Source organism: Plectropomus leopardus, chromosome 3, assembly GCF_026936395.1.
Source record: "Plectropomus leopardus strain MGB_pleo_1.0 chromosome 3, ASM2693639v1, whole genome shotgun sequence".
Taxonomy (NCBI): domain Eukaryota; kingdom Metazoa; phylum Chordata; class Actinopteri; order Perciformes; family Serranidae; genus Plectropomus; species Plectropomus leopardus.
Window position 1 is genome coordinate 18,094,221 of NC_142178.1, and position 26,240 is coordinate 18,120,460.

General features: G+C 38.7%; 1 protein-coding gene across 1 annotated transcript; it reads right to left on the reverse strand.

Annotated features, from left to right (window-relative positions):
- Nucleotides 1-1,267: 1,267 nt before the first annotated feature.
- Nucleotides 1,268-25,041, reverse strand: gtf3c1 (general transcription factor IIIC subunit 1). The gene is made up of 40 exons (XM_042485269.2): nt 24,478-25,041; nt 23,851-24,060; nt 23,497-23,673; nt 23,243-23,386; nt 21,636-21,732; nt 21,438-21,561; nt 20,334-20,513; nt 19,836-19,951; nt 18,906-18,958; nt 18,473-18,813; nt 17,625-17,678; nt 17,338-17,471; nt 17,115-17,239; nt 16,867-17,020; nt 15,655-15,758; nt 15,394-15,518; nt 14,829-15,131; nt 14,449-14,594; nt 13,605-13,702; nt 13,380-13,476; nt 12,243-12,426; nt 12,022-12,118; nt 10,549-10,681; nt 9,784-9,871; nt 9,503-9,564; nt 8,499-8,607; nt 8,020-8,162; nt 7,508-7,650; nt 7,346-7,430; nt 7,124-7,239; nt 6,972-7,031; nt 6,794-6,887; nt 5,840-6,012; nt 4,477-5,121; nt 4,075-4,214; nt 3,715-3,819; nt 3,351-3,631; nt 2,615-3,177; nt 2,333-2,519; nt 1,268-1,732 (listed from the first exon to the last, which is right to left on the reverse strand). The coding sequence occupies exons 1-40, from the start codon at nt 24,696-24,698 to the stop codon at nt 1,520-1,522; spliced, it is 6,624 nt and encodes a 2,207-aa protein (XP_042341203.2). The 5' UTR covers nt 24,699-25,041; the 3' UTR covers nt 1,268-1,519.
- Between the last annotated feature and the right edge of the window lie 1,199 nt (nt 25,042-26,240).

A 26,240-nucleotide genomic window follows, 5' to 3' on the forward strand; every position in this document is an offset into this window, starting at 1 on the left:
CTGAGTTAGTAACTAAATCCCACATGTACAGACATGTTGATCTTCACACGTAATATTTGTAGGCCTTACCATGAGGAACAAAACTCGATGTTTACAACTTCAAACAGGCTAGAGGAAGTCTTGTACTCACAGTTCATTTGGAGACAGTCTTGAAAGCAGAACTGGAAGCAAACGTTCCTCTACTTCCTGATGATCTTATCACCCAGTTTTCCTGAAAACACTGCCACAATATTAGGGCCTGTTCAAGTACCGCTCTACAGGTCTCTCATTTACACTTTATTAGTGGTAATACACTATCAACTGCATTATTTTATTGTTTTGTTTTTTTTTTTAATTTTTTATCCCTGTTCTCTGTGTTCTTCCCTGAATGCAGAACCCCACATCACAGGAACAAATTTGGAGACATTTAGGTGTGAGTCCTTGAAAAGAGTAGCAGAGCAACACAATTGAAACAATAAGACGTGTCATACAGAGTCTGACTACAACTAACTTAATAAGTCATCAGGGAATTGGAGGATATTGCTGTGTGTCTGTGATTACAAAGGCAACCTGGCTATGAAAACAAGCTCTGCAGACATTAACAACCAAACATCCTTTTTCCCTTTTACACACAAAGGGAATTGATTTATAAAACAGAACTCATGCTACGCAATTTTAGCTCTTCCTTTGGCCAAATTTGGCCCTGCTCCTTTTACCAAGTCACTGTATATGTAAACCGATTAGCGAGACAACTGTTTAAAGTTTAAATGTGTTTAACCCTCTTTCCTTGTGCATAAAGTAGCAAATATATTACCAAGACTAAATTTGGAGCCAGAAGTGACCATTTTGCGGATGAGAGAGTGGAGCTAAACCTAACACCAGCTGCTAGCATGATTAGCACGGTGTTTTTACAGCTATGGTTAACTGTGGTAATGCTAAGCCTGATTTTTTTTGTGAAATAAAGGTGTCGAACCATTAAAACGAAATGCAGTTACTCGAAAAACTGAACATCTGACTCTTTAGAGGGTGTTTTGGTTCAACCAGTGGAAACAATGCACCTATGCATGAGCTAATGGGAGGCCATTAATTTCTTAAATGTGTCAGCAATTTGGGTGCAATATTTACTTGTAATACATGACGCTGCTCTTGAATCTGAAGTGGAATAATCAGGCAGAGATTCCTTTCTGGCACACTGACAACTGTTTTAATACCTTAACGCCGTTCTTCTCACTGTAGTTAATTTTTTTACCAAACATGCCCACTGATCTGCAAGACAAATATAAGCCAGTAATTTAGAACATATTTTATTAATTTTAGCATAGAGAAAGGTACAACAAAACTACATTTCGTGCAAAGACAAAAAAAAAAAACATGAGGAAAACACGTACAGAGAAATCCCTGTACTATAAAAAAAATCAAAAGGGAAATCTGTCAAAGAATATCATTGCAACAACTTTTTAGGCTAAAACTTAAATAGCCTTATTATGTACCTGATGTGATACCAGGTCAGGTCAGGCCAGGTAAGCTCTGCGATCATTTTTCAAGGTAGGCAACAGTTCCAGTGACGTTCGTTGGGTAACATCTGACAGAGCCGAAGGCAGCAGCTGATGGTGGGCTCATAATACACCGCATCCGGTTCCTCAGTCTTCACTTTTGTCTCACTGCTTGTCTGATGCACAGAGCGGCCAAAAAGTGAGGGTTTAGGAGTTTTAACCAAAGTCTTCTTTGTGACACAGCCAATGTCAATGAGTGCCTGTGGACGAAAGAGAGAGAAAGAGAGAATCATGGTAATAAATCAGCTGCAAAAAAAAAAAAGAAATCTTAAAACCTACCTTTAAATTACACACTATTATACTGCATTAATTGCCTTTATTTATTGCCTTTAAATAAATAAATAAATGATGGCTATGCAGCTCCATCAGTCCCCACAGGAGCTAAAGAGGGGAGGATTGTGTTAAATGATCGGCAGGTATGGCTGCGGAGAAAGCAGGTCCCCTCTGCTGTGTGACTGTGCCTACGTGTTATGCTCTTCATTTCAACATGTATTTACATACATTTTTGGACTGTACCACAAAAACATGGCAAAGTACGTTGACTGTGTACATGCCACCACTTTAAGTTTAAAATAATTAAAAACCTTTCAAACATGGCCCAGCCATATTCTTGGTTTTGACCTAACCTTGTTTTAATTCATGTAGTCGTCTATGGGCCCATAGTTGAGTACAGTCTCACTGGTGTGAGTTTATCAACTAATAAAAGACCACCCAATGAGCCAGCTTTTTCTTTTTCTGTACGGTCATTTGTCTGGCATCATTGCATGAATTGCATTTTGCATTTCCCATTTTCTGTTTACCTGCACCAGGTCCAGCACGGCCATTGGCTGCAGCACATCTTTGTAATGCTCCACCAGCGACTGCTGAGTGAGTCCGGGTCTGAACATGATGTGGTACAGAATGGCTTCCAACATGCCTTTACACACTTGCCGGTTCAGATTGCCATCAACCATGCGCCACGGCCGGCTGATGAAACTCACATTTTCACTGTGAGGATTAGAGGTTGGAACAGAAAGAAGACAGAGATGATGAACAAGAAAAGGAAATTCATAATTACCTGCAGAACGAGAGTCAGTACTTACTCATTATCAAATGCAACTGGTGTTGGAGAGTGTGCTTCTTTATCTCTTTCATTGTCTCTAATGTCTGCTCTAGCTTCATTATCTTTCTTTTCTTCCTGTCTTTTACCAGTTTCCAACTTCTCCTGTCCTGCCTCTTTCTCTCTTCCCTCTTCAGGGTGTTTCTGCTTTCCTCCCTCCTCTTCCAAGTTCAACAATTTGTCTCCACTTCCCTCATCTGCGCTCTCTCTCTGCCTTTCCATCTGTTCCTTCCCATGCTGTTTCTCTCTCATTACATCACTCGATGACTCCTCGATGTCCTGTCCGTCCACACTCTCTTGTCTGTCCAGAGCTTGTTTTTTTGCTGCCGGTTCCTCCGGGTCCCGTCGGTACTCTCGTCTGGTTCTTATGCGCATGAAGGGGATTTTGTGCTGTTTCTCCAAAAAGGGGAGTTTGTTAGATGTGAGCCTTGACTGGGACCACTGCTTGGAGTTCACAGTCAGTAGCCACGGATCAGCGTGCTGCATGAGCACCAAACGGGCGCCCATACTCCCAACTCGTAACACCTGGCCTTCTTCTTGTAACTCCTGGGGCGAAAAAGAAAAATTAAACATCAGATAGAAACAGAAGAAGATCAAACTAGAATAAGAGAACCGATTGCCAAATAGCAAATGTACAACCATTGATTATAACTGTAACTGGGTTTTGCCGGGCTTCAAACTCTCAAGCACTGACCGACATGTAACAGCTTCTGTTTTACCTTTATGTACTGCATTAGGCTCCTGGTGCGTCCGGACTGTGGCTCCTCCAGCTGTGTGTGAGTCTGACGGAGATCATGTACATCCAAGCCGCTCTCACCAGCTGCATCTAAGCTCCGCCTGAGCTGAGCACAAGCTTCGATGTCCTGAGGAGTGTAACCTCTCTGCTCAATCAAACGGCTGTCACACTCATTCACACTGTTTGGAGAGGAGCTGATGGAGTAGGTGAGGATGGAGGGCAGCAGGGACGGACCACATTTAGTCAAGTCCAGTGGTGGAGAGTCTAAATATTGACAAAAAAAGGAAATGACTATCTGTAGATGAAGATGAAGTGTGTGTGCGTGTCTTACTTAAGCTGATACTTACTCTCAATGCTGAACACGTGGTGAGCAGGTGTGTTGCGCAGCTGCAAACTCATAATACACGACTCCACCACGATGTTATCATTGGTGTTCAGGTTACGTACTTTTACTAGAAACAAAAGAAAAATCATTTTGCAAATCCGTATCGGGCTGCAGCTAATTATTATTTTCATTATGGATGAAACTTCATTTTATCAAATAATTAATTGTCTGATTAATAGTCCTAAAAACAGAGATTACATCTATAATAACATAAAAGAGAGATAAGCATTGATAAATGACGGTTGACTAATTAATTCATATTTAATTAATTTGCTATTTGTTTGAAAAAAGTATGTAAGTAAAAAAAAAAAACTGACTCTACCTATGCCAGGAGAGCAGTATCCTCGCATCATCAGGTAGTTGGTGTGAGACGCTTGACTTGCCTTCACCTCCAGTCTTTTTCTCCCCTCACACTCTTCACCGTCGTCATCGTCGTCGTCCTCTTCTTCCAAAGCTGCCATACTGAAAAGTCACAGTTTACCTCAACATTATCATAGCATAAAATTATCAACTAAAGCACTATACTTGAGTACAATTTTGATGTACTCCTATTAACTTCAGTATTTCCATTTTAATTTTATTTATATATTCAATATTGTACTTTGTTGGGTTTGATTCTGGCCTCGGCCCATTGCTGCGTGCCTGATAATCTGTCGACCCCTACTTTGGCTGATCTCCTCTACACAGTGGACACAATGACATGTGGTGATGTGTGTACACTCACCTCTTGACAACATCGTTGTCCACCAGGGTGCTGTCCACCACCACCATCTGTTTAGGTATGGAGATGTAAACACTCAGCAGTCCCAGAGACATCAGGCTGAGAGAGACGACACAGGCTCCACCAGGAGAGTTCATAGTGAACCGCATCATGTCCGACGCATCTGGAGGCTCCTCTGAAGCTTGAGGTGTTGCGTTTGAGTTCGCGGCCACACCTGATGTCAGATGATTGTCTGTCTGCGCTCTGCTGGACAGATCTTCACTGGAACCAGCTGTGAGACAGTCTTCTGGGTTTTTCTGTTCATTTGCTTTGTTTGTCGCCTCAGTTTTGTCGTTGCTCACCTCCATCGACAACTCTTCTCCTTCCTTTTGACTTTGTTCGATCTCTCCTTCCTTTGCAGAGGCACAGTGTGCTTTCTCTGGTTCACTCACTGCTCTTCCTCCATCTTCCTTACTTTCGCCTTGCCTCTTTTTCCTCTCTGATCCCGTTCTTTTTACTGTCATTTCCTCCCCGTTCTCTGACCTGTTCTCGGTTTCATGGTGGAATGCAGTCATGGGTCTGTCGTCACTCGTCCCGTTATTGATTAGACCCCTCAAGAAGCGGAAGGAATCGGTGCACAGCGAGTGAGGAAAACGCCATGAAAAACACCTGTCAGGAGAGGCGTGGTTAAAAACAATCTAACAGTAACAGTGAGGAAACAAATAAAACACAGGCTACTAACAACAGACCAAAGATTTTGACTAAATATTCCCATGAATAAAACTCATGTTTGTGTTTACATCTCATCTTTGCATGCAAAGACAAAACAATATAATGGCAAGGCTGGGAGGCTTGAATCAATATTATAAAAGAGAGAGTTGCAACAAGAGTTTGAAAATACCAGGAAGGCATGTAGCACACTTCAAAAACAAGAAAGATCTATGTGTCTTTGGTTTACTTGGTATTCTTCTTCTTTCATACATCTGTTTGAAAAGTTGGCTACATAAACTAATGTTTGAAAAATAAACAGCCCTAAAATAAACTCCCATCCCTAGTCCTTATAATGCTACAAGAAAAATCTGGTACTTCGCAGTTTGAATGTATAGACCAGTGAGCAGTGAGCAATGACTGAATAGTATGTGATCAGTTCTGCTAATGGACTGTAAATTTAAAGTAGATCTAATCTACAGTAACTCTGGCACAACACACCTTCAATATAAATTATAATAGCCCAAATACAAATTTCTAAAAACAATTATTAGTACAGCAGTCTTTTGAAAGCTACAGTGATACATTTCGGCAAGGCATGCTCTGTAAATATGATCATGTATGAATACATAAAATAATAAAATATATGTAATCTGAGTATTCAAAGTAGTCGGTGTACCTGTAGTAGGACTGGGACAGCTGGTAGGACATGGGCAGGATGGGCAGCGCTCGGTTCTTCTTCGGCCCAAATGGCTGATTGATACGACGGCGGTTGACCAGACCCCTCTTCCTGCACTGTATGAACACTTGGCACAGCAGCTCCTGGTTATACTTACTGTACATGTGGAAGGTCTGAGAAAGAGGACAGGTGGACAATCAAGAAATGTTTGCGTCTTCTGTATCTGTGAACGTCATTTTGTACAAAAGGCACTGTGTAGACACCGTTACAAAGTAGCTCGAGACCCTGCTGTTTAGACTTGCTTTTGTGTTATTTTTATTGATTTATACTTTATGGTGTTTTTACACTTGTATTTTCATGTCTGCTGTCTTTTTTAAAAATTATTATTGTGACACTTTGTGAGGTTCTGTTCATGAATGTGTATACAAATTCATTTAATATACAAAAGGAAGTAAATTAAAGCTCAGATAGGCAGTTTTCTGGCAAAGGCTAACTAAATAAATAAATAAGTAAACAAACTTGAGGAATTTTAGAATACAGCCTTCCTCTCTCTACCCTCTACATGCTTCATACAGTGACCCAAACAAGTAATTACTTTAAATCATCATGAGCATGATTTAGATCCTGATGTTTTTATGTAGCGACAATGTTAGGAGATGTACCGCCTGTCTCCATTTTTTGGATTATTCTGCAGTGCAGGACTCTCCACCATCAAATCAGGCGCACGTGTGCATTCGTAGAACAGCCAATAGGAACGCCCTCTCTCTGAAATAACCTTTAATTTGCCAAAGTTACTTGTAACAAATACATTTTCTAGAGACTTAAAACAGAGCTAAGGTGTAGAAATCTTGTGCTCCCCCAGACCATTTGAATTACAATAAGTTTAAAGTTATTTTATGGTATTGTTGCCAGGGAAAATAAAGCCGACTACCCCAGCTTTAATGACAGCCATACCTGAAAGGATCTGGATGACTTCATCTGATTGTTGGTCATGGCCAGAGTGCTTTGGATCAAGTTATGTAACACTATGGCATGAATATCATCAGTGCTGTAATGGACATAAACAAACAGTTAACTGCTACCGTAAAAACTGTAAGTTATTCAATAGATGAAAACCTAACTGAAGCCTCACCAGCTGAGAGCGTCTCTCAGTGACAGCTGCCTGGCATTCTCTATTGCCGAGACCTTAAACCTGTAACACACACATACAGAGTCATTTTAAAGTCTGCACTCAGCCATCACTGCTTGCTTTAGCAAGCACCTCAAATATCTTTCTTTTGTTACCGTGAGAACAGCTGCTGTTTTGTGTCAGGAATGATCGCTTCATGAGTGCTCAGGAGAACAGTGCTGAACTTCTGTCTGAGCAGCCTGGCGTACTCCGAGAACGATTTACCACAATCCTAAAACAACACAGGCAAATAAATAAGAAATGATAATAAGTCAACTTCAGCCTTTCATAACAAAAAAAGAGCAAAAATAACACAACAACAAAAAACAAAAACAAACCTCTGCATTGTCTGGATCAGCAGGTTTCTTCTCCTCCAGCAGCTTCATCAGAGGTTTGTCCTGGTACACCTCGGCCAGACAGATCCTGCAACACACCGCTGATGATTAAAACTGCAGCTTTGTGTTTGATAAAATGTGTGCGTTTTCATCATTTATACCCACCTGTAGTTCAGAAGTGTCTGAGGATTTTTGAGGATGTATCGTGTACGACGCCCGACGGCGACAGATGTTTTATCCATCGAGATCTCAAACTCTGCCTGGAGCAGGTCTCTTACCACACAGTAAGGTACGAACGGTCTTTTTAACTGCAACAAATCAACAACACAGTGAGTATGTTTACATAAACTAAAAATTCTAGTTTTTGCCCTTATTCCAGATAATAAGATAATGCTCCTTCTTCGCTGTTCATCTCCATACAAACAAAACTTAAAAAGGATTCAATGTCTACTACTGATCCCTTGTCTCAGGTTATGCTTTCATCTGGACATGACTTTACAGAATGTTTCCTTTTGAACGATTTTCAGAGGCCTGAAAAGATAAAATTATCCAGTATTTCATTTTTTTAAAAACTGTTAAAAAATAAGAAAAGTACAAGTACACAGACACACATTTGTGAAGCATAAATCTGTATATATTTCTTTCCAATTCGTTTGTGATCGCTCAGATGTACGTACCTTGCTGTTGAGCAGGTGTGCGGCTACACTGCAGAGCATCATCAGCGAATCTTCCTGTATAGACCAGTAGACTCTCTGTCGGGTCATTCTCTTCAGAGCTCGGTGGTCTGCCTCGTCGTGGGCAGGGGTGCGTTTTTTTGGCTCTTTTAAGAAGCAATTGCCAGAACTTTAGTTTAAAACATTCAAAAATTACCCTACATTAATTACAAGAACTTACAATTTTGACATTATGTCATTTGCAATGTGTTGCAGAGAAGAAGAAGAAGCATCAGAACCCTATGATTAATTAAGGAACTAAATACAATCCCTTTGCGCCTTACTCTGTGCCCAGATTATGCGTCATTCAACTAGCAAAAGTGGAATTGGACAGGCACTAAATACACTTGTGCCATGCCTTTAGACCATGCTACAGATCTTTTCACTGTCATCCATTTTTTTTTAACATCAGACACGTGCATGAATTTAAGCTCATGTAGTACCTTTCTTTTTCTTGCGTGGGGCCTTGACAACCTCCTTTTTGCCTCTCTTCCTCTTCTGTCTCTTTCCGCCAACCACCTGCATGTTTCTGGAAGCAGACTCAACACCCACCTGGTTACAAACATACACCAAAAGGAAACTTTGTTTGGAGCTGAACTCTTTGCTCTCAGCAGAAATGTTGACCACAACATCACAAACACCTGAGTCTAAACTAGATTTAAGAATCAGTGAAGTGTATCAGCAAGCAACGTTTTATACTGATCGATGGGACAATCAGCTGTGCTTGTTATTGTGCGGTACTGATCGTAATGCAGATATGAGGTGATTGTGTCAGATGTTTGACTGAAAGAAGCATTTTGACAATCATATCAAAAGCTCCAATGACATCATCAGTGTGAGGGATGTAAATCACAAGTTTCATTACAAAATGATGTTAGATAAACTATTTGTACAACATTTGCTTTCAGTTTGATATATGATCAATATGAGTTGTTAGCAGTAAATATCCTCATTGTTTTTTCTAGGTGATTGTCTGCCTGACACTATGCCGCTAACAGTAGTAGTAGTTAAAGAATGAGGTGTGCTTAGATGGAAATGGCGACACAAACGTGCCATAGGAATTTCAAAAACACCTACTGCTGACAGTAGGCATTGGGTATTTTCACTTTGCATCAATGATACTGGATTATTGATTACTGAATAAGATATATTGATCCAGATCGATGTAACATCACACCACTAGTCGTTGTTTAATTAATATATATAATATAATATTAATATCTAATACAAATGTATTAGGTGCTAAAGCTTGTGCAGTCTAATACAGGTGTTTCTATTATTTTGTCCAGCCCATTTACATCAGTGAGGGTAGGCTAAGTAACAACCAACATCTCTATGTGAAACAGCATCACAAACCACATCCTCTAAATGATCACGCATTGAATCAAACATCATAACTTGTATATCGTGTATATAAAGACAATAAAATAAAAAGAAATGGACACACCTCAACAGTTTCTACTGTCAGTGGTCGCTTTGACGTCAGGTAATGAGGTTTAGTAGTTGCACCTGTTACACACAGATATAAAGTTTATGTTAATTCTGGAGGAAACAGAAGGTAGTCAGGCCCTAAAAGCTACAACATATGTCAAAACTGACAGCAACTACATCACAGGGACTCATATAATATACCCATATCCTTTCACTTGTTTGAAAGGGATTGTTAATACTGAACAAAAACAAGAAAAATAAATAAATAAATGTATTTTGTTCCAAGCAGCAGCTCACCAGCTTTAAATGCAATCCTAAGAGCATTTTTACTCAGCAGGCTATTCAGCCTGATTTTGTTCTCCTTTGCTTCTAAACCACTTGGGACCTAAAAAAGACAACAACATCACAGACACAAACATTAAGCCACATTTTATATCAACACACAGAAAAAAGGAGCACACTCTAAACCGCAACTGAAAAACTTTTTCAGGTGCATGACTCAAAAAGCAATGTACGAAAAAACCTGTGTCATATGTTGTGTTGGAAAAACAAAGAGATTTGAAAATTTGTATTTCTGAGCACAAAAGCAGCATTAGAAATAAGGATGAAAAATCATCAGTAGCGAGGCATTTTAATGCTAAGGGACACAAAGTTTTCTCAACATAAGTCCTAAAGGACCTAATGAGGAGCTACTATTGGAGTTATGTTTTGCGAGTAACTTTTTTCATGATGTATTTATTCTGATATATTTTTGCGTTTTATTGAATTTTTTACTAATGGTGTATATTTTTTGGTATTTATTTGTATTGAATGTATGGTCTATCTGGTCGGAACCCCCACCTTGCGAGACGTTTTTGAAATGGTGTTGAATGTTAAATGTGTTTTATTTTGAAAGAACACTTCCTGTATGTAAGGGGGTCGTTTCTGCCTGTTACGACGCTGAAGAAAACTGTTGGTTGAGACGCATTCATCGTGTTGCTGTCACAGGCCCAGAATTAAAAGCGTCTAAAAGTCACATTTTTTATCATCCTTAATTTAATGCACTTACATGCTGTTACATACCGTTTTGACAGAAAGAAGGTGACTGGTCCACAACCAGTTGCGTTTAAGATGAGCAAAGAACTCAGAGTCCAGCCCTCCTGCTCCTTTACCGTCTCCTGGTATCTTCCCATCATCACACACTTCTCGACTGCCCCTGTGTGTGTGAGCATATAAATATACATGTGTGCTATTTTAACACATTCATGAATTGCTCATGTTTTTCTAGTCTGTTTTTTTCCCGTTTTAGTAAAAGCTTATATTTTTATTTGATTTTTCAAAAGAGTTGTTTAAAAAGAAATCTTTTTAAACAACTCTTTTCAATGTCCGGTACGTAAGATTGTCAAACATCCGAGTGCTCATGAATCCCTGAGCTTTCCAAACTGCCCACTCGCTGGAATCACAAGGTACTGCTCACACTGCCTGCTATGGTACGTGAACGAGAAGCCATTGAATCAGACACGAGTCAAGACCACCAGCCGAGGCCTCTGATCCTCCTCTGATGTTTGTTATTCTGACTTGGGTGTGTTCATGAGTTTAAGTTGTAGGTGGAAACAACACAGATGCTACAAAGAATATGACTTGTTTTTAAATTGCTCTAAGCATTTAAACAACATGTTGATGACAAAAAGCAAAAAATAAATAAATAAATAAATAAACCATCAGGAGAGCCATGAATTATGACTGTTTCTTCAGATTATTTCAACACCACACCAATGCAGCATAAGGCTGCAGAGATAACCGGGACATCTGCTTCCTGCCTCTCAAAAAATGACTTATTGTTGGTCAGAGACATTTCTTTAACACCATGTTGAGCTTCCATAGCACAGACAAATTAAATGCTGAATCAATGCATCAAAAAATTATATTTTGAGGGTTGAAAACCACAGGAGTGTAAGCAACATTTTGGGCAAAAATGAGTTATAAATCAAATGAAGGTACTTGAGAAGCTCTTTCTAATGCCAAAATGGTACTTGTAAATTATAAACCAATCCAAAATGACTGACCAAAAACCAAAGGACTAAAAACCTAACTTTTTGGGGCCAAAAAAGGGTATTAGTAAACTTTTACAATCAATAAATGTTGAAATATTGTTTAATAAGTATATGCCATCTAGCAAGATGTTGAAACATCTTGCAAACAAACACAAAAACAAAAGCAAAAAAGTATTTAAAAAGGTATATTGTCATCTACATGTTCATGAAGTTCAAATATTAAAGACTAAAATCGGCCAAAATTGGCCAGCACGTACTATTTGTTCATACATCTTGTGCTGTAGCTGCACTGTAAATTTTTATTCTATTTCTGTATTTGTCTTTTTTTTTTATTTGAGCATATTTTATGTTAGTTTAAAGTCTATTTATGAGTGCCTTTTTATACTGGCTTGTGTTTGTTTTATGCCTTTCTGTCTTGCTAAAGAACTCTGAATTGCTTCATTATAAATGTCCTGTACAAATTAACCTGCTTTGTCGTACAGAGAAATCATACTCCACTTACTTTAGCAGGTATGACAGTCCTGCAAACACGTAGCGTTCTTGCACAAAGGGAGGAGCATTTTCCTCATCTGAGACATTTCTCTTATTGCGGATTACACCTAAAAAATGAAACCAAAAACAAACAGCACCTTTAATAAAAAGTATGAAATATACTTTTTCATATGATTGCCTGTGCAGTGAGTTATTCTGCTTTTATGAGTGTGTTTGTGTGTGAGTGTGTACCCAGCGGTGTATTGAGGCAGACACACATAAGGTCAAACCAGTAGTTTTCTACGTCTTCAGCAGTGTTAAATGTGTACTGGCGTCGATCAAATGGTTTGTCGGGTGACTCTGAGACCAGCCAGTAGTGAGGCTCAGCGCTGGTGGTGTCAACAATTGTGGCATTGTGCCTCAGGAACACAAACACCTGGATCAGTGCAAATATGGAGAGGAAATATGAGATATGAAAAACAAATGTATTCATTTTTAACCTTTGTTTCCTGGTATGACATTCATGCTTTATGGAAAACTCATTCATAGCTACATTGAAAAGGGACCGCCTCGTCTACTCCCCCTACTCATTTGTTGTTGTTTTTTTTAACCTGTAAGGTACCATTTTTTATTTGCAATTTTGCTTCTAGGTGGATTTATTTTATTCGGTCTGAAACTTTGCTTAACTCCATGCCGCTTGTTTGTCTATGTTTACTAACAAAAGGGGAAAAACATATAACACATGATCTGTACCATGGCATTATAGGTGTGTAAAAAGAAAGTCTGGCCTGTGGGGTGTTACGTAGTCAACCCATCTTTCCCAGCGTGAAATGAATAATTCCAAGTTATTATTAACATGCGCTGTGATCTTTTCCATTTTATAAATCCATATATTTAAGGTTGGGCTCTCCTACAATAGCCATTTCCTTGTAAGGGCCTTTTTACTTGCTACAAGCAATATATTAAATAAGTATTTGTCTCTTTTTGCCCATTTTTGAGGCATGAGTCCAAAAAAAAAAAGAGTTTTACTCTCCAGGGTTAGTTGACATCTGAAAATATCTTGTATTGCATTATGTATCTCTTCCCACATTTTCTTAATAACAGGGCAATCCCACAGAACATGACAGTGATCTGCATTTAGGTTTCCACATTTTTTCCAGCAGGCTGTTGAGTCATTGTTTCAGTGGGATTTCTGGGATGGTGTAATGAAAAACCTTGTCAGACATTTCCAACTAAACTCCCTCCTCCTTACCCTCTTTTAAACACACACACACACACACACACACACACACACACACACACACACACACACACACACACACACACACACACACAGAGAGTTTATTGAGGTCACTGGCACTGACAGACTTGACTGTGGTTACTGTGTACCTGGTCTTTCTCCTTGAATTTCTCCACAGGACCAAACTGCAGCACACCCATATAGACCAACCTCTGCAGGTTCTCATGAAACGAGAAGATATATCTCCTGATAATAAAGCACACATAAACACTTCATTTAGTATAACATGTACAAGGAGACAGAGAGAGAGAGAGAGAGAGAGAGAGAGAGAGAGAGAGAGAGAGAGAGAGAGAGAGAGAGAGAGAGAGAATCACCGTTTAAAAAGCAGCTGTCGTCTCATTTTGGCAGGCAGCGCTCTGATGAGATGATGCTGTTTCACAGGGTCGTTTAGATATTCCTCCAGTCCGTCCACCTGTGGACACAAAAAACACTTAAGTGTTTTTTTTATGCACAACATGTGTCTTTATTTGTGTTTTACAAGTTGAGCTGTAAGAAACAGGACATCAACAAGATCTCACAAATGTCCACATGTACCAGTAATGAGACATCATGGCATCTACGCTCTGTTGGCAGCTTATCAGCTCCACCTAAAGTCAGGGCTCCCACACATTTTTACTGCGCTCATTCAAAGACTAGTTGTTTTTTTTGTCGATGTGAGTATCTTTATTTTATCAAATATGTATATTTGATTGGATCACCGGGTATTGTAGGTTTATTGCTGTCTGTAAATAAACTCACCTGTCAATGGCCAACTGTTACATCTTGACTGATATTTAGTGTAAGATGACATTCTGATGCTGTTTTACTGTATGGTTGTACTGCTGCAGCTTCCTACTGTTAGCTTTCTGTCAGTAGTAATTCTCACCAGCATAATTTAGAGATTAACCACACTGACATATATTATGCTCTTTATGCTTCACATCTCAATGTGAAAGCCTCAGTCAACTAGTGATGTTTCAATGGCCATGCAGTGAAGAAATAAGTTACTAGATCAGTGATTCTGGAGGTGTATTTCATGTTAAACACATCTGTGATTTTTCTGAACATTATAAACAACAGCCAGAAATAAAGGTAGATTCAAAATTTAAGTTAACAACACCACATTGCACAGAAGGATGGACTGCATTAATCCTTTTATACAAAACTCTGTTTTCTCACCTTATAATTGATCTGTATGACCTGAATGAAGATAGAGAGGGGCAGGCAGAGGAGCAGGTCGCCGACCATCGCCCAGCCACTGCCGAACTCCTTGCGCACACGGACAGGAGGCATAAACCTCCTCCACGACTCCTCGTCAGCATACACTATCAGAGACAGGCAGAAGATAAGAGAAATATACTGTAAATGTGGTTAGTTGGGAAACTGTTTATAGAACCTTCCCTGAAGGAGCAATCTCATCCCTATAATTAAACAACAACAATACGCATACCTATATTCACTAACAGCATGCAGAAATCATGCACGCATTTTGGCACAAACAAGTCAACTAATTAAGAAAAAAAACATGCACAGATGACACACACACGATGCTCTCTCACCTTTAAAGTCAGACTGAGAGTGGCCAGGCGTTGATTTATCCTTCAGCCCCTCCTCCTCTTCATCACCTGACGACGATGTCGCATCCAAGTTAGTCAAAGCAGAATCTGCAGTTTGAGGATCCGCAGAGTCTTTAGGATTAGTATTAGCACTGTTCAGGTCTGCTGGTGTTTGACTGGCCAGGTGAGAGTCGGGGCAGTTGTTTCGGAGCGGATGCCCGTACATCAGGTACCAGAGGAAGTTATGAACAAGACGGAGACGATGCATCTTGGGCTGGAAGCCAAAAGTCTTCCCCAATCCTCGAACTGTAAAGACAGAAATAGAGAAAGGACAAAGAGCGAAACAAGGAAAAGTGGACAAAGATTCAGAGAAGAACCAAGTCTGATCTTGAGGATATCAATACAGAGCATAAACTGTTACTTAAATAGAGCAGCAGGGGGCAAAGTTGCACAATCAGAAAGCATTTTTCCAACTGTGAATTCAAACTCAAGAGCGCTCTTTTTAACTGGCAACAGTTTGGTGTTATATCCCATTCTGCTGCTTTTCTAATATTCAGTGAAACTGAACCTGGTGTGGGCTTAAACTCGGTGGCGTCACTGCCCATTCTCCTCTTGTCCTTCCTTGGAAATATGCCAGTCATCTCCTCCCACTCTGTTCCTTGTTCTCTGGCTTTCTCTTCAGCAAGCTGCAGACTGAGAGACATTGGGGGAAGACCAAAGTGCCAGACGGAAAGACAAAAGATGTATAAAAACATACTGTAAGGTCACCAGATGTGTCAGAGCGATCTAATGAATTGAATCCAACAGTAAGTATTTGGTTTGTTCTCACCGTACAGCCGTGTAAGAGCTGGAGATTCTGAAGCGGACCTGTTCAATGACTCGGCTCACTATGTCATCGTTGGGCTGAACGGACGGATGAACGACCATCTCAACCTGCATGAACAAGAACATCAGAAAGAGAGAGAGAGGTAAGTAATAGTGTGGGGGTATCAAAAATTAACAAACATTTGTATCTTTATTTTCCAGTTTGTCCACTTGTTTTCCTTAAGCCTAAAAAAAACCCTATTTGATCAGTGTTTCTGGGTCTTCTGTTTCTCTGCGTCTCTTTGCAGCTGAGAAATGACTGCAGCAGATAGTAGCAGCACTTTTTCCCATGAAAAATCGGGAATGAAATCTTCCAACACACTGGACAAGTTTTGGTAGTAATATCCAAAATCAAGGAGAAATTTACAACACCAGCAACCAAGTTTACATGTGTTCCTGATATTGGCATGTAACTACATGTTGCAGTGTAGGCTACATAATGTGAACACTTGAAGTAATGTATCTGGAGAACCCCAGTAATGAGTCCTAAAATCCAGAATTCAGTTAGCGTTTCAGCACCTCTGGTTCCCTGTCTCAAAGTCAATGTTTTTTTTTTTAATGGATTTTTGGTTAAACTCCTGAAGTAACATCTATGGTTAACACAGGCTTAAGAGACTTTTATGTTTGCTCTCTACGGCATAAAATATGTCAGTAAAATAAGTCTGAGAACTTTGAAGCTTTTACGTGTCTTAAAAAAAGCAGCTGCTAACAAGTGGCTAAATGAGACTAAAGAGTATTATCACGCCACTTAGCACCAAACACGGCTTTACAGCCTTGTTGTGGGGGCAACGTTAAGTTGTGCGACTGTGGTTTAGTTAGTTTATAGCCAAATGTTAGCTTTTTACTTTTAGCCATTACATTTAGGCTTCAAAAATCCTGAAAGTGGTGTTAATTTATGAAGAAAAGATGTAAGTAACATAAGCGTTTGTTTGCCACAGAGTTTATTTTTTGCAGTGATTCTAAACCCAATGGAAAAATCCCATAGACCTTTTGACCACACATTATTTTGAAACTGCCAAAAGCATAATAGGTCCACTTCATAAATTTGAACAAGACTATATGGGGGCTTCCCTATAAAATATCAAACAGTTCATTATGTGTGGTAAGTAGTTTTATTTAAGCAGTGGATGAAATGAGGCTTGAAAACAAGCATCAGGGTGTGATGTGTGTCACTTACATTCTTGGTGATCCCATCCTGTACGACGGTGGTCCTGTAAAGCTTCAGTAAGCCTTCTCTGGACAGACTGTCGACGAGACGTAAAATAGTCTTCCTGCAACACTTTGAGCTGCTTCCGTCCTGCTTCTCCTCATCATTGATGATCTTTTGTAGCCTGGAGAAACACAGCGTGTTGACCTCATTGTTACCTCTCTTACTGTGCAATAAAATGCTTTGAAATTAATGAATGACATCCGTGACAAACTGACGGGAAAAGACCCTCAATGATTTTTAAGCTTTGGACCGCCTCTACGATCAGGTTCTTCCTCCTCAGCAGGCGGTATGTCTCATGAGACCTCTCCGAAGCCCTTTGCGATTTTTTACGAGGTGGGCCCTGAAAATGGTGGATTGTGTTACCTTCGATACTCATCTCGAATAGCTGGAAAAACACAGTGAAAAAAAAAACCCCTAAAACCAACTTCTTAGACTGACCTGCAGTTTGCAAACCTCTTCAACAACCACAATGTTGTTGTCCACTGGCTTACTGGCTGCATTGAATGACTCACTCTGAGGCAGAGTGCTCGCAGGATTTGAGTTTGAGTCCCCCTCCTGAACTCGAGCTTGTTCTGATAGAAGAGATTTTGGACAGAATAAAGGGTGGGAATCTCTAGGCATCTCACAATTGGATAATACAATACAATACAATACTGAGGGATATGATGTGATTATAAAATGAGCGTACTGTGGACAGCATGAGAGAAAACAAAATGCAAACTTACCTGCTCTGGTAGTGGACACACTGGTCATGGATTTACTGCAGGTTGGGGTTTCACCTGACGTAAGATCACAACAAATATTGCAAATTCAGCCAGTGAATTCTGCATGTCCTTACAATTTCTTCCAGTATTCACTATTTAAAACAAGCAAAATCTCACTGCATAATAGAGCTGCATGCAGTGAAAGGATTGTTAACTTTTGCTAACTGGGCAGAGGAAGCAGGAGGAGAGCGGCTAATAGAGGTGGTCCTTATGCGCTATATTGAATGGCAGCAACTGTTGATTGACTCTGATAATCTGTTAAGAATCTGAAGAAATATCACAACTATTACTGCATTTTGACTCCCCCCTTCCCCCAATTTTATTGCAAAAGAAATCCACGTATAAACACTGCAACATGCATCCCAATGTCTTACAAAAGCTGCCATGAAATCAGCCATTTCAGGCTGCAACAGTGACAAAACAGCCAGCGAAATTCTGGGGGACAGCCTATTAAACCAATACAGTTGCACGCACACAGTCCGTTGAACACTATATGGCACTGTCCAGTGGCCCAACACTAGTTAAGAATGTTCATTTTGGTTATTTTCAAACATGAGAAGATATGGAAAAAAATGTAAAACTACAAAAATGTTATCTTTTAACCTTACTCCCATTATACTTTTTTTGTAAATGAAAAACTTAACAAAAATCACATCTACTTGACCTGGATACACACGATCCCTATGAGCAGTTTCCGCTGTATTTTAGTTATCAAATGTCACAGTTGGGATGTGAATTTTAGCTTCTTTTTTTTGGCTGTTTTAAGTAATGTCTGTTGTGAAATGTGCAAAGTTTTAATAAGTACTCACTTTTTGCTGGTGTGGGTTGTACGACGGGGACATCAGGCTGTATCTGATTAGTTTCCACACAGCTTTTCTTCCTTGCTGTTATTCTTTTTACTCCATCTTCTGCATCTACTTTTCCATCACCACACGTCTGCCCAGCCTTCTCTGCATCTTTGTTTCCTCCTCCACCTGCTTTCCGAACCTTTGTTGCTGCAGGAGTTGTGGTGTTTTCTTTGGCTGTCTGTGTTGAGGTTGATGGTGTTGTGATGTCTGCATCTGATGTCTGAGGTGCAGAGGAGAAAAGAATCTTCTGCCGTTCCTGCTCCTTAGCAAACAGCTGGAGCTGATCACTCACACCAACGCACCTGAGCAGAGACGCAAGCAGAGTTATGGGATTTGTTATGATAAGGTATTTTAGTAAGAATTTAGAAAGCTACACTTGTTTAAAAATACATACTTATGGCTTATATATTTTGTAGTCCTCTGTCGCCCCTCGTCCTCCATAAATCCCTGCAGGGTGGAAGACATCACGCATATTAAACTATTGGACAGAAAAATAGAAAATACCTTTCCAAAGCAACATAATATGCTATAAAATGACCATGAATCTAGATATCTTTATATATTTTAATCATCCAAATTTGGCTGAGTGGTTGATAAAATATTTTTTCTGTCCAGTGATTAACTCAGAATATATATTTATTTTGTATTACTCGGAAAGAACATCTGGTTAGTCAGTATGTTAGCATCAGCAGCCTTAATGAAGATTAAAATGTTACTGGTGCATGTGTGTTGACCAAACTTCACCACAAAAAAACAACAATACAATTTTCCACAAAAAAAAAAAAACATATCCATATCCATATCATATCATCATCATCTCTGGTCATCACAGCCTTTCAAAGAGGAAATGTTTTCTTTGTTGTTGCTGACCTCTGCTGGAGGTTATGTGGGTGGGAGGCCAAAACATATCCGACAATTGAGAATGTTCTGCTGAGGTAACTGCATTCACAACACAACATCCCATTATGTAAGACAATTTTCCAAACTCTCTAATTGCACATTAATGATTCAAACAGACTTCACTGGATTAAATTTAATTGCATTTTCAAACAGGATTTGAAAGGAAGAGGTAATACTAGGGATGCATCGTCTTAAAATTCAACAACTGGATTTCTTCAAGGTAACATCTGAACACGTCGTTATAAAATTATTATGTACCTTATATTAATACTCATTTTTACAAAACAGTTTGTATGGCCAATAAATCTGTGCATTCCTAAGTAATAACTACAAAAAAAGTATTTTTGGTCGGGAGGAAATTTATGTTGCTGGCAAAACAAATGTCTCTATTTGGGAAATGTTGAATCTAGAGTGTAAGTCTTACCTTTATTGCGCCATCCCTCTCAAGCCTTCGGCAAAGCATACGTGCCTCCAGCTTACCGACGTTCATCCTGGATGCGATACCACGCTGAGGGATTCCCTTTGTGCCAGCAGATAACACTGCATAACGACAAAAAGACACAGGCAAAAAAAAAAAAATGTAAGTGAGAAAATCTCCTATCAGGTAGTTAGAGTGCAGTCAACAACTTCTCAGACTTTTTTTTGTCGTCTGTGTCCTCCAAATCACTGGATCTAAACAGCAGGAATATATATATAAACAAAAACATCAGACTTTACAGAATTCACTAAGACACTTCACACACTGTAGGATAAAAACAGGCAGTAAACTCTTTAATAAAGACTGAGAAAGGAGCTCTCTGGACTGCAGTGGAGTGCTACGAACTCATTTCAATATCTTTATACAAAAACAGCAGAATGTATCCATGTTATTAACCTGACACACAAAATCTATGAAATCTGTTTGGACAGTGATGAAACGTACCAAGATGATAGGCTTGTGTAAGGACATCGGTCTCCATGATTCGCCCCTCCGGAGGGAGAGCTCTTCCTCTCGCTCCAGTGTCATCTTCATCGTCATCATCGTCATCGTCATCATCCTCAGTGACACCTTTCTTTGTGTACGGCTTTAATAGTTTCAGACAGCGCACCATCACTTTCTTTCCTGGAGGACAAAGTGAAACGATGAAGTGCAGCTGTTGGGCGTGCGACTAATACAGAGTTGAATATCTTCACCACAACATTAAAACATACAGCAGCTAAATGTGATTTTTGCAATGACAAAAACATCTTTTGAATACGTCACTTAATATCTGTTTTAAGAAGCTTTTAGCCACTTTGTGGAATTTGGACTGTGAGTTGAAAGCTCTGGAGAAAGCTAGGAAGTGGTCATTGAAATAATACTTTTTTTTGTCAAGATACTATTTTCATGTCAATTCATGTCATGTCATGTTATGTTATGTCATGTCAAATTTTCAACAGTTCATTGGACAAAACAAACTATTCAAAGATGCAATATTGGGCTCTGTGAAATTGTGAAAGGCAATATGGACAATTTCATAGTCTGTTTTTAAACAATTAATCAAGAAAACAATGAGCAGAGTAATCAGTAATAAAAAAAAAAAAGCGTCCATGTTTATGTTCAAGTAAATTATAACATGATAATAAGATGATGAATTTTATAAATAATCACTTTTGTTTTTGGTATTTTACCAAATTTTCTGACTAAAATATTAACAAACTTTTTAAAAATAGTTTTAATATACTCTTTATTTAAGATGTTCGGTCAGTAGCTTCATTTAGCAATTGAGATGAAACATTAGAGCTAAACTAATACATCAAATTATTTAAGCAGCAGGAACTTGGTAAATGTAAAACAAAAAATGCTTACTATAACAATCACTAATACTGTTAATAAAACCAGAAAATAAATGCATTGTTATATATCATTTCAATTAAATTCTGATACTGTAATGACATACTGTTCTAATACCATATTGTTATTTGGACATATCATATTTATGTGTGTAATGTACACATTTACTTTCATGTTGTGTATATATGTGCTGAAACTTACGTGGCACATTACCTTTTTTGTTGATGCAGGGACCGGCGTCAGGATCCAAGTCCTCCAGAGGAAACTGGCAAAACTCAACCAGCTTGGCAGATCTCATGTATTGAAAAACCCGTTTTCCAGTACCGTCATCCACATTCTGCAAGAAAACCCACATTGAAAACAACAAACGGGTAGACAAACACTGATGAACACTCACAGAGAGATACTCACAAGGTGGTCTCTGATTGTGGCCAAAGTGGCAAACTGACCAGGTGACTGCTGGAGGAGGTTGGACACGTACTCCATCAATATGTCATACTTAGTCCTCCTGAGAGAGCAGGACAGGTTAAAGAGGAGTTTCTCCAACAGAGAGACAAAGACAGAGAGTGACAGAGGCTACAGACTAAAGATGCTCCTGCATCTTTAGATTTGTAAAATCACAAACATTGTCTGTGTTCCTCAAAAAATAAATAGAAATAATATCCTAAAAATATAAAAAGATTATGCTGAGTGGAGTAGCATGTTTATGATAGAGAAAAGACACCTTAAACTGAAAACTTAACTAAAAGTTGTCGTCAGCATTTTCACACAGTGCTAACTGGATATTTATTATGTTCACCAACTCTGTATATCAAAAATACTTTAATGATGCCTTGAGGGAATTGGGATAAGTATAGGATAGTATAGCACAGTACAGTACAGTACAGTACAGTACAGTATAGTATAGTATAGTATAGTATAGAGGTAGAACCAGGGCATTGTTTTGCCAGTCACTTGTAAGTGTCAAGTCTTTTTAGACTCAAGTCCTAAACTTTGAGTGTCCGGTTCTAAACAAGTCAAAATTAACTTTTCATGAAATGTAGTGCCATTTCAACAATAGAGTAATAATATGTTCTTTAAAAAAAAAAAAAAAAGATGGGTGCTTTTTAACATTTGTATTTTTTGTTAAAACAAGTTTGCTGGAAGTTTTTGCATCTCTGTTTTTACAACCTGCATTTTTTCCATACTGCAGGTTGTTTTTTTATGCAAACAAAAACATCTTTGGTATAATTTATTTTTCCTGTAACATCATGTTATTTCTTAATGTTTCTTTCCTGCAACTTTACTGGATGCTGATGGACTGGTTCAAACAAAAGTGGATCTGCAGAACTAAATGTGGACTTGCTGGGAATATTAGTTGCCTCAGGAAATGAAGAGACAGGAATTGATTTGTAGCACATTAATCTTTGGGCTTGAGGAAAGGTATCAAGTATTTACTCTATAAAAGGCTCAAATCCTAGTGAAATCTCACATCACTGTTGTTAAACTCCTAGTCAAGTTACGAGCTACTTTTAAGTCTAAAGTCATCATATTTGTGACTGGAGTCTTATTCAAGTCTACATCATGTGACTTGAATCCGCACCTTTAAAGTATATGTGTAGTGTATAGTATGTATAGCATGTAAGCTTGCTGACATCTTCTTATCAACTCTAAACACGAAGTACAGCTTAAGATGATGCTATTAGTTTTGCAGGCACTTAGTCATAAACCAAAGTATTAGGTAATTTTAAGTTTTGACTTGATGGCAGTAAATTAAGAGTTAAGGGATCAACAAAGTCAGAATAAAATACGTCCTCTGGACACTATAGATCTGAACCAAATTTCATGGCTATCCATTCTATAGTTTTGAGATACCCGTATGTCACTGAAAACCACAAATGTCAACCCCATGGTGGAAAAGTCTAGGAATCATCATTAGGCTTCATCCTGTGGGAACCATAATGCAAACCATCTAATATCTGTTGAGGTGTTGCAGTCTGGATCAAGGTTGTGGAGTGACAGACAGATCACACACAGACCTGTTTACATGGAAGCGATTGAGCATCAGGAGAATTGAGTGTTGCTGTTGTCCTGACTTCATTCGCATGCAATGGGACTGCATGCTGACGAGTCCATGTCTGACAAGAGCCTTCCTCATGTAGTGCAACTTTCGGGCATCGGTCCTGTTACAGCACAGCAATGACTGTCACACAGTGAACATCTTAAGTGCAGCTTGTGACACAGTTAACACAGAGCAGCAACAGGACTGTGCTAAATGAACATGTATGCATACTTGAAAGAGCTGCCATGCAGATCTCTTTGTAGCTCTCCTTGCCATCGCGCTCGGCCCACTCGTTCCAACACACAGTAAGAGTCGTCATTCAGTTTCAAATCAGGGTCACTCTCAATACCAATCAGGGTTCTGAATCGCAGCACCTGAGATGCCACGACAACAAGCTTTCGGCCATACCTGAACAGATTCGGGTAAAGAAGGGGGAAAATTATACAAATGTAGAGCTGCACTAAAATCTTCTAAAATAAAGTCGAATCACTTTTGTGATTCAAGCACAAATATTCGTTTTAGTTTTGAAGTGAAAAACACAGCAAATATGTGTTGAATAAATAGTATCAAACAGACTTTACGCACCTTTCAAGAGCCTCCTGCAGGTTGAGTAATGGAGTGAGGGTCTTGGAGCGGACACGTTCAGTGATGTCTTTCCTCTCTTTGAAGAACACACATGAGCCTTGTATACCATTCTTGTTTTCTAGAATAATATGCACCGGGTAGATGTCTTTCCGTGTGTCAGTAAACTTCTGTGTTTTTTCAATGCCCGTGTCTGGGTCGATATCTTTAAATCTGAAAACACAGACATGCACAGACACTTAAAATCTACACCACGGCATCAAAACTCTAAAATAAGAGACACGTGTGTTGGAAGTTCCTTTATTTCTTATGTTGCAATTTGGAACATAAGAAATACTCGACAAAGTCCTCATTGACTCTCCTTAACTTGAACTCTCAAATCAAGAAAAGGTGCAATTCAAGAGCAGCACACACTGCAAAATCAAAACTTTTATTGAGGTATGTTTTATTGCAGGTTCGTTTATCAGACTGCAATAATTTTAGCTGAATGATCCTTGTACATGCCTTTTATTAACGCGTAGAGCCCCTTAGTGGTTAGGGTTACGGGTTTAACAGGGTCTTCGACATCACATTTTTGTATGCATACACACTTTCACAGCTACTTCACGATAAGCAGCGGGATGGACGCACCTGTCAAACAGCACAACATCTTCTCTCTCCTTCGGGAGTTCATAGACTCTCAGCTCTGTGTTGTTGATAATTGACCTCCAGATGAGCTCCTTGGTGCAGTCGTCGAGCTTGAGGGGAAACTTGGGCTTTCTACTTTCTAGTCGTATCCACAGAGAGGGAATAGTTATTCCGTCCAGTCCCTCCAAAGCCACTTCATCCGCGACTATACTCAGCGGATCCATATCATGTCTCAAACTGGGCTAACGCTCCCAGCTAGCTCACATGCTAACTTAACAACAACCGGCTAACCTAGTAAATAGTGTGTGGTTGTTCCGGGTCATGAATTTACCGAATACAAAAAAATGTTGTTCGCGTACTAAAGCTCTTTGGGATAAGATAAAGGTATTACTTGACCAATTGAGGAAATTAAGACAAACTTGTTGACAAAATGCTTTCTCCAAATATGTTTTTGCAACTAGCGTGTCCTGTATACGTGCTTACGTCATATCTCTACTTTGACCTCACGGCGTGGTTACGTTTATTCACCAAAAAAACCACAAGGTGGAGTCCCGGTACAGTTTCTGAATTAAATTCGTATATTAAACCTTTGAAATCTGAGCAAATTTGCCTGTTTTCTTTCAAAACCATGGGAGTAGGGCAATGACCAACGAAAAAGGAAATTAGTAAGAAATTACTTAAACAAAAAACAAACAAAAAAAAAACCCAAAACAAAGTATTTAAAAATGCAAACGACTAGAAATGTGCTTTTACAACGTGATAATAATTCTGGAAAATAATTTCAAGTATGTAATTACAGTAAATTTAACTATTACTTTTTCCCTAGACATTTTCTGTTGAATTTTTTCATCTTTTCCATCTTCTGTTTAAAAATACTTTTCTAAATCTAATAATTTCTTGGAATTTGTGAAACATTTCTTACCAATTGGCTCATAATTTCCATGTTTTTGAATGAAATTGCACTAATTTGCTCAGGGTTCAAAGGTTTAAATACTTTTAATTGGATCTATGCAGATTTAATGTAGTAAATGTTTGGGATCAACATTTGTTTGTTTGTTTTGTATTTAAACAGTATTTTTTCTTTTTGTTTGCTTGTTTGTTTAGTTTAGTTAAGTTTAATTTAGTTTAGTTAAGTTTTGTTTCTGATGTTTTGTTATTGTTTGGGCTCCCTCTCACAAGATTTAGTTAGCTTTTTTTGGGTGTCCCTTTCACATGTTTATTCTATTGTATTTTATTTTGAGTCACCATTTTTTTGACGTGAATAAAATGATGATAATGATGATAATAAAAGGCGCCTAAAGCAGCATAAGAAAAGTGACTTCAGTCCAGATTTCAAAGGGTTAAAATAGATCATTTTGTTGGTTTGAATAAACATGGAAGTATTGAAAGTAAAGTAAATACTCAGCTAAAAGGCAAAAGTAAAAACATATAAACCTATTGTTAAATGACATTCAGATCTACATCTTTAAGTATGCATCCTGGCCAGTGGTAGAAAGTACTAATATCCCTTACTTAAGTAAAAGTAGTAATACTACAATTTCAAAATAGTTCAAGTAACTATGAGTCCTGCCTTCAAAATTTGACTTAACTAAAAGTATAGAAGTATTAACAGCAAAATGTGCTGGAAAAGTTTGTTTTCTGCTGCCCTTTGCATGTGGAATGGCACAAATGATTGTTTAGTAACCTAAAAAACAAATATAAACGAAATATAAACATATTTCGAACATATGGATGATGCAGATTAAGGTGGTACAAAACGTTTAGAT